We start from the raw sequence: 9869 nt of genomic DNA on the forward strand, positions 1-9869 counted from the left end.
TTTCTTGTTGTCTTTCTCATTGTATAGTGTACTCTAGCATCATTTGTACACCCTTAATAGTGCGTTTACTTTAACGCTATTTTTGGCGCAACAGTCAGTAAATTCCGTCTCCACGAGGAAACATTCCCAAATAAATTGAGGCTGATCGATTTCGATATCGAAAATTTACCAACCAGATCGATCATTTTGTGATAGTCGGAAGACACGTCTCCAGTGTTCTAGACGTACGTGCGCTCCGAGGTCCTAACATCACCTTGAACCACTTTTTTGTTGCAGCCAAGATTCYCACCGGCCTCTGTCAGCAAAAAACGCACGCCAACAAACACACGGAACGTTCGACGTCGAGAAGCTGCAATCACAACAAACAGGCGAATGATTTTCTACTCGACTTTCACTCCTGCTCTCTGAGAGCACTCGTCAACAGCTGTGAGACGGCATTTCAAGCTCCTTACGTACAGCTGCAACCGAGACCATTGGCTTTCGGAAAAAGAGGAGCTGGTCCGACGAGGAGTGCCATTTCGCAGCGGAKAGAAAACAGACTGCCTATCTCGCAACATTACGATCAAACACAACACGTGCGGGACGGAATAGATACCGAGAGTTGAAAAGGGGAGGGAGAAGCATTTKCAGACAGAAACAAAGAGAGGCCGATATAAGTGAGTATAAAAAGCTTAACAAGCTGACCGACAGAGGTATTTATCGCAAATTCTATGAAAAGATGATGCGACCGTAGCTTATTCTTGCAGAACCGCCAGAGGTGATTTAGTGGCTAATGCTCAGAGTATGCTCAAATTATGGAGGGAACACTTCTCCGGCCTGCTGAATGGCAGTAAACGCACAACGCCAGGAGAAGGCGAACCTGATAACCCAATCGATATTCCATTATCCGACCATGAAGAAGCTTGAATAGCAGTACTCATCCGAAGAACGAAAAAGAGGCGAGGGTCGATGGATTGCCGGCCGAGCTATTCAAAGACGGCAGCGAAAAACGGATGAGGAGCATATGTCAGCTTTTTTATAATATATGGTCGGACGAAAGCATGCACAACGATTGGGATTTAAGCGTGCTCTGCCSAATCCACAAACCTAGTACGGCTTGGTAAAAAGACGTTGATCAACACCAAACACCAAAGTTTCCGTCGTTCGATACCAAACGAGGTATCAGACAAAGCGACACCTTTTCGTGTGACATTTTCAACCTACTTCTGGAGAAAATAATTTGAGCTGCAGAACTAAACGGAGAAGGTACCATCTTCCATAACAGTGTACAGCTGCTGGCGTACGCCGAAGATATTGATATCATCGGCCTCAACACACACGCCGTTAATTCTGCTTYCTCTAGACTTTACAAGGAGGCGAAGCAAATGGAACGAGTGGCAGTGAACGAGGGCAAGACGAAATATCTCCTGTCATCAAAACAGTCGTCGCACTCGCGACTAGGCTCCCACGTCACAGTCGATAGTCATAACTTCGAAGTTGCAAATAGTTGTAACTAACATTAACAGCAACAATAGCGTCGAAATCCAGCGCAGAATAACGCTTTCCTGGAGGTGCCACTTCGGACTAAGTAGGCAATCGAGAATTAAAGTCCTCTCCCGTCGAGCAAAAACCAAGCTCTATAAGACACTAATTATTCTGCGTAAGATTTATAGTCCTTTGCGCGTTGGCCACGGCGAATATCGCATTCGTTGGAATGAYGAGCTTCTTCATGCTTTGAAAAAATAATATTGGATACAATGGGTTTTGCCTGATAATAGAACATTATTTTGAGGAGAAAACGCTTCTCCAAGTCCATAAGAAACGTGGGCGAAAGACACAATTGACGCCCAATCTATACCAAGTACAAAAATGATGTCGGATAGTTAGAAGACCAATATAATCAACTGTAAGAAAGAAAAAGTTAACTCAACGGCTAAGTGATGTGTCAATCAATGCGCATAGCAATTTAGCAAMTATKTGKAAGAAGTCTTAAACTATTGGTAGTTAAGTTTGTTATAAGGCCATTAAACCAACATCTCGATTTTGTGCRACTGCGGCGAAACACTTCCTCAATTATGCCAACATTCTCTTAAGAGTCCAAGTTATGCCGTAGTCATTTGTMAAAACTGCCTTCCAATCACCTACGCTGACCAGAAAAATAATTGCTGTAGTCTTGAAAACACTCAGCAAGCACTTCCCCACTACCTTCAAACACTTTGAGCAACAACAAGTTCGTGCTTTAAGTCTTTTGTACAAATTTGCAGCTGTGCACCCCAGTGCGTTGCATTAAGTCGAATGCGATTAAATATCAATTGCATAGGCATATAAAACAACAACAAACCACATCGATAGCAACAACAACAACAGCAACGATAACTATTGCAACATTCTGATATCAAATGCGCGCAACTAACACAATCGGCACACTTGTGGCGCGTCAAGGAAATAAAGTCAAGTCGAGATGCATAAACTACAAACGCATTGTTTCGACACAAAAAAACCAACAAAAGAGCAGCAGTGATAAAGTAAAAAAACACGAAAATTAAGAGCGAATCAAGCGAGTGAAAACTCTGGCGGCGAGTGAACGCGCGCTGCGGAGARCCAAAACGCTGCAATGCGCAGCTAAAATTTAGCGATGGCCAATTTGCTTGCTGACTTGCTGCAACAAAACTAATGCGCCGACACAAATCGTCAAGCGCCCCAAAGAGAGCGAGTTGAAGGTAAGCGCTCGCCGGCAATGCGGCAGCATTCACTTTAAAAGTCAGCGACGCCACAAAACCGAACGACAGATTGGTTCAACACGTTGAGGCGGCAACAACTTGCAGTTAACGGCAAGACCAGCAGCAGCAATAGTACAAATACAAACGTGCGGCTTACAGTGTGCGSTTTTTGTGAGAAAGTAGCGAAATAAGTGCAAAATAAAAAGTTCATAATTATTAAAAAGTGTTGCCATTGCAAAGTGCCGAAGTAGCGACAAGACCAGCAAACCAAATGAAATCATTTTTGTTTTTTGTTTTGTGGAAAGAAAGTTAAGTGAAACGAACAGCACAAGAGCGCAGCTGCGGAAGCAACGAAAATCGAATGCAAAAACAAACGCACTTCCAGTGTAAAACAACAAAAACCWTTCCACAAGCAGCAATAAAGCGTTAATTCACAACAACAATAAGCAATCGGTGTATTATAAAAACTGTCTTTAGTTGTTGTAGCGATTTCGGTCGGTGATTACGGTCGACATTTAATCTTTACGARCGGCCGCGAGTAAAAGTGATTTTGTTATTGAACGCAACGCACGTCGTCGTCGCCGTGGCGTAGTACTTTTCATTTCGGTATTCGGCTTATTTCATTTTCATATATTTGACAACGTCACTTAACTGTAAACTGCAAAGCGAACACATTTGCGCTGATCAGACCAACTCGCTGGTAAATAGTTCACCAACTTTGGTTAAAATATTCAGCACCGGCTGCTGAGCGCGGACAATTATTTGCCACATAAAGCTGCAGCAGCACGTAACATATCAACGAAATGAAGGTGAGTAAGTGCACATATGTGTGTGTTTGAATTACTGGATGTTATGGTTGTGCCTTTGCGGCATGTAGGCTGAAAATTTCAAAATCAATAATGAAATGTCGTCAAAAATGAGTGACCAAATGCACTGAGCGAGCAGACGRATTGCGTTTAATTGCAAAAACAAGCGATTTGCAAAACAAATAAATAATTGTACATAACATTTTGTTTATTAAAAATRCACTAAGTGCAGAGAAAGCGTTCAAAGGCTGATAGTTTCTATTTAAGACAATGTCTCGCAGTAAAACTGCCTTTGCCATGTTTTGCAAAAGCGCTATTGATTATTGAACTTGGCTGTTAWGCTTTGTTGTAAGCAAAAAGTCAATAAAACAAAACCGCAATGACGTTTTCGTTGGCTTGAAGTGAAAAGCGTTGCTGTTTTTGCAGAGTTCACTCTTGGCAAAGAGGACTGTTGGAAGTTTTAGCTTTGTGAAGTATATACGAAATTATCCGTTATGACTTATCTTAAATATCCACAGAAAGTAATTTTTTTTATGTTCAATGTTTTTTACTAAAATATAAAGGAAATGGCCAAAGATTCACAGAAAACAATTGTTTAACCAAAATTTTTATTTTGTTCCTGGTATATAAAAATATTTTAAAATAAAAAATTATTAAATTTATATTTACGGAATAATAAAATATAATTCGGAATCAATGAGAAACGTTTAACAGTGATGTTAACAATGATATTTGTAAATTTTTAATCTCATGCCAATCGAAGTTGTAAGTGCATTCATTGATTTTGAATTTACTAATTGCTAGCACAAAATCTTAGAGATGAAGAGAGTGTACATTCAACACTGTACAGCTATAAAAAAAAAAATTGTAAAAATTCCAATAACAGTCAGCGGTTAGTAGGCAAACTCCATAGGGTATAGCAAATCATATAGACAAAATTTTATATACACTTAGAAGGCCGAAAAAACGAATGTTCCAGAACTTTTTCTTAGAAAACTTTTAAATTAATTGATCCAAAAATGTTTACACATATCACGGTATCTTTTGACTGTATTTCAAGACTTGGGATTAGTAAAAATATTTACTTGGCAAGGAATAACAGCTGATCTCCGGGAGCTCCTCTCAAAAAAGACGTTTTGCTATGACCACTATATCCTAAGCTGGAAACCTTTGAAATTAAAATAAAAACAAACATATAACAAATAATGTCAAATATAGCCATTATTCGAAAAATAAGCAAAATATTTTCTTTTTTACAAAATTGAGGGTTCCAAAAATAAAAAATTGATTTTTGACCAAAATTTCGGACTTTGTTTACAAAAAAAGTATTTATTGATGAAAAAATATATATTAATTGCTAAAAAAAAATATATTTAGGAAGCTCGTGTACCTGGCAGTTAAAAAAAAAACTAAAAAGGAAAGTTTTTGTTTCTCTGTTCTTAAGTGGGTATTCCCGTAAGAGCGTTATACATCAACYGCAAGCAATCTGAGCTATAAGGCAGGTGAGGCAAGACATCTTGCAGTCACAGTCTCTGTCTAAACAGTTTTTAAGCATCCCTGCAACTTGAAGTCGAGCATGTCAATGATGAAACACTTTGATACGCGYCATTTGTCATCATCACCATCAATATAGTGCAATAACTATTTCCCTTTTTAGCGTTCAAGCAGCATTTTAGTCATGCAAAATCATTCATCATCTTGACTTCAATTCAGATGGCACCCAACGAGTTAAATTCGTACAATGGTATCACTGAAGTGGTATAGCCGCCATCCACTTTTGTATTGAATATTTTAGATCAGTTTTACGTTTGGTGAATGGTTTAAATGGTAAATAGAAAGAACAATTTTTTTCTTGAATTTTTTTTAAACTAAAATATAAAATGAATTATAGAAAACTAGATTAAAAGGTTACTAAATCGTTTTTTAACGCGAAAAAATAATTTATCCACTAAAAAAGAACCATAATCATTCAGCGCATGATTGCTTTATAAAAAGAATTACAGTGATCGGATTTAGTTCAAATACGTGCCGTTTCGTTCTAAGCCCCTACTTATTTGCGAAGAACTTGGACAAACACTTTTTACAAGCCTCTTTTGAGTTCTACTTTATACCTACAAGGGCGTTCGCAATGGAGAGGAACAGGTGGTAATCACTTGGCGCTATGTCTAGGCTATATGGTGAATATGATAAAACCTCCCATTAGAGCTCCCGTAGCTTCTGACGAGTCATCAACGAAGTGTGTAGTCTGGTGTTACCCTGGCGGAACACTACTCCCTTCCTGCTTTCCAATTCTGGACGCTTCTGGACGATCGTCTGCTTCAAGCGGTCCAGTTGTTCGCAGTAGATGGTAGAGATGAGCGTCTGGCCATATGGGAGCAGCTCATAGTGGATGATTGACTTCAAATCCCACCAAATACACAGCCGTCAATCCCGGCTTGGCCACTGTTTGGGACGATCGTAAAGATCTTTCACGCAAAGCCTTCAATACCCTACCGATTTAGGGATTTCTCTGAAATGACAGTTCGCTTTTCGGTTCCTATTGGGTAGGCGACACGTTCGCAGCAGTGCCTCAGYTGTTTCGTAACCGCAATAAAGCAATTTTTTCAATTTGCTTGTGTTAATGCAATCGCTATTACTAAGTGGACAAAAGATAACGACGCTAATGAAAACAAACGCTGAAAATAAAGAAAGCAAATAAACAAAGCGAAAACTGCACAAAGCTTATGCGCCTGCGTGCGCTATTCAAGTGCATCGCGCAGCGGCAACAAGTTCAAGTGCATGCCGCCTGCATTATGTTTACCTTTCCATGCACTTCGGTATTATTATTTTTGTTTTAATTTCTTTCGCCTTTTCTGCATGGTGCCTGCAAGTTTCCACTGCAATTTTATGGCGCGGCCGTTTGTAAGCACAGTTCACTTCATTCCTCAACGCCTTTCTCTCCATCGTTTTATGCTCTGCCTTAACGAAAGTGAAAGAGTAATGTGCAAATGGTAGCTTACTTATAAGTAGCACGCTCGGTCGTTTACTGCCCACGAAAACTAGTTACTGCGCTTTTTTGTTTTTTTGGTTTACCTGTCCAAACTTATCACAATTTAGTTTTTGTTTGTTTATCTCTTCTGTTTTGTTAACTCATCCACTTACTTGTACATATACACACAAACATATTTTTGAATTTCATTATTCATTTTTATTGTCTCAGCCGTCTTTCGATATATCTGAAGCGTTCGCTAGTATTTGAAAGTTGTTTGTTGTTGCGGTGGTGTCGTGTTTTGATGTGTTGTGTTGTTGCATGTCCGCGCTRGTTTCTGCTGTTATTATATAATTTTCTGCATAGCAATAACATTACAGGTATATACCGCAGCCATCGCCGCTTGAATCGGTTGTGTGTTGAAGAYACATAATGGAATCGGCGATTATCTTTTTAATCGAATTCGTTATGTTGTAATATTTCGAATGGAAGTTATTGACACACTTGAATATCGACAACTTTATTATTAATATCTTATTATTAAACAACAGAGTGCGCTCTTCTTTACTAGCATAGACACCGCTCGGGCGATTATAGCCGAGTTACCAACAATGCGCTACACATTTTTTCTTTTCGCTATTTAGCGCTAATAGGAGATATCAAGTGCAGTGCCGGATTAGCCACGTAGCAGCTRACCGTAATTAAAAAAATATAAATTTAGATGGRGCGTAAAATACCCTTGCGTGCTTTAAAAGCAAACCGCTTGGGTTTTGCTTTACTCTCACCTGCCACCTAAAAATCTAAAACTCGATTTCGTCACCTTCAATCGTTAAAATAAGTAGGCATTTTACGAATTTCTTTACTTTAATGTTCTAATGTTTAATAACAAATATCAAATATTATAATCGATATTATTAGACTAGTATCTATTTTATTAGACTTATCTACCCGTCAATCATCCAGATTTTTATTTTTTTATTAATATCCATTAATTTTTATAACAAAATAAAGTTAAATTTCGGCCGAATACCGCTTTTGTGACTTTTTATTACTTGAATAAATATTTTCGTAAAATAAAATAAAAAGAAATCATTATCGAATATCTCCAAATTTTGTATGCTTCATGGCCGTCAGAAGAAAATATGTACAATTATAATATTAAATTTTTACAATATTTTTGTTGAAAATTATTTTTTAACGATATTCTTGTGACCTTCCATATTATAAAAAAGAACATTGTTTTATATCATAACGCTGACCTTTCTAACAGGGCAAAATTTTTTATGTCAGTGCTGCCTTAAGAGCAAGGAGTCTCAAGTCATGTTCTGCCATCTGCACCAGTGGAATGATTTGTTAAGTTCGTGGACATTTTAGGTCAAACTGCTGAACAACTCCCTCAAAGTTTACTAGATTTCTTGAGTGAGAGTGGCATTAACATCAAATATTGTCGTGGGCAAAGCAACATGAGTGGAAAATACATCAGCTTACAAGCCCGAATTTAGAAAATAAATAAATATGTAGAATAATTTCCTTGTCTTGCACATTCATTAAATTTGGTTGCTAAGTGCGCTGCAGACTGCTGTATAGAAGCATTACTTTTCTTCGATTTCATTGAAAACCTCTATATATTTATCCGCTTCTACCTATCGATGGTTTCGTCTTACGAACGCACTTAAAGATTCTACTTCAAACGGTTATCGGACACTAGGTGGTCAGCCCGAGCTGATGCTACGAAGGCACTTTAATGTGGTTCTATCACTATTAAACAAGCATTGGAAGACATTTTCCATAACGTGGATCCAAAAGCGGAGTGCCGTAATAAAGCTTACGGACTACTGTCAACGATAAATAAGTTAGAAACGGGAATAACAACAATTATGAATCACAATATGGCTACGTCCAAGCAATGCGGTCCATTTGATATTGAGGCACGATTCAAAAATCTGTCCTRCTCTGAAGAATACGAACAACAGATATCACGACGATTCAAGCGAAATACAACGTACGACTATTTCAGCGACTCTACTGCACTCGACGACTTTGTTGAAACATCTGGACAACGCTTCGAATTTGAGGTGTTTATTGTCATTATTGATAAAGTACTCTCTGCTTTAACTAAACATATGAAAGAGTATCATAAAATTACAAATGTTTTTGAAGTATTTCGACAGCTACAATCTCTCACAACAGAAGAGATTTTGGAAAAATTCAAGTGTTTCTGTTTCTTTCTTTTTTGTCTACATATGCGTCTCGCTTCCGCCTTCAACACCTGAGTTCCTAATGACTACTTTCAAATAACCGTTTTCTTTGCGCTTGCAATTGCGGCTTCTTGGTGTTCAACTTTCTTTTTGTCCGTACTTTTCATCACAGAGGCGGATGTGTATCTTTACGGCGAAGCATCAAGAACAGTGGTGACTCGTCGTCCATATATCACAACATATCCGTTCTGATTTTAAACTTTTCGATCTGGAGACAGCCAGGTAGCTTGACAAACTTTCTTGTGCTGGAATCTAGTACTACAGACAACCATATTTTGAGTCTCTGCGAAGTCTATCAGCCTCAACCCGTTTGGAGACGCTTCGCCAAGGAGTCCGAATTTATTAACTTTTGTGCCGAAGATACCTTCTTTATCTTTTAGAAAAAGTAGAAAAGAAATTTTTATTAAATTATTGTTGCACTTCTTATTAAAAACAYTAAGCAACACGATTGTCGTTCAGTTTTTTGTAAAGATCCACTAAATCATATAATGTAAACGTGAGAAACCAAAGTCGTTAAAATTGTTGCAAGGTCACTGGGTTGTCATTAAAATCTGACTATATGAGAGACTATCACTTTTCAAACCATGACATAATTAGAAAAGGGCCATTAAATATACATTATCATATTCAATGCATTTCGATTGCCACAAAACTATAGTTTTTTGAATAATGCATCATCTCGTTTAAGGTAGACAACACCAGCTCGCTCATTCACGCCCTTCAGCGTCTGTCATGTATATGGCAAAACTGCTTATTGATTATTTAAATATTTCAGGTATTAAGAAGAAAACACACAAAGCGAATGCGAAAACTAAATTATACTCGTAATACCTGCCTTTAGCTACATAGGTATGACATATCTCCACATTTGTCCGTTAAGAGCGAGCGACTCACGCACGAATACACAGTACGGTATTTGCGTTCGCGCTGTCTGTTTGTCATAACACTTTCACTTATTTCTTTCGGGTGTGTTGGCCGACACTGTTGCAATATTTTCGTATGTAATTAATGCACAACAACAAAGGGCAGAAACGCGAATACCTTCTCAAAACAAGCGGTAAGCGCAACCCAAAACTGCCGTTACTGCGCTCACCGGTTGGCGTAGGCCCTTCTTGTTATACCCTGAACAGGGTATATT

The 9869-nt window shown here is 38.3% G+C and overlaps 1 protein-coding gene across 2 annotated transcripts in view; it reads left to right on the plus strand.

Annotated features, from left to right (window-relative positions):
- The first annotated feature begins 2782 nt into the window (after positions 1-2782).
- Positions 2783-9869, plus strand: part of LOC108969152 (loricrin) — a 26589-nt gene continuing 19502 nt past the window's right edge. For both annotated transcript variants that reach the window (XM_018933707.1, XM_018933706.1), the window contains exon 1: positions 2783-3508. In XM_018933707.1, the coding sequence (XP_018789252.1) occupies positions 3503-3508 (6 nt within the window). In that variant the 5' untranslated portion in view covers positions 2783-3502. The remainder of the gene's footprint in view (positions 3509-9869) is intronic.

Source organism: Bactrocera latifrons, unplaced genomic scaffold (assembly GCF_001853355.1).
Source record: "Bactrocera latifrons isolate USDA-ARS-PBARC rearing strain unplaced genomic scaffold, ASM185335v1 scaffold_241, whole genome shotgun sequence".
Lineage (NCBI taxonomy): Eukaryota > Metazoa > Arthropoda > Insecta > Diptera > Tephritidae > Bactrocera > Bactrocera latifrons.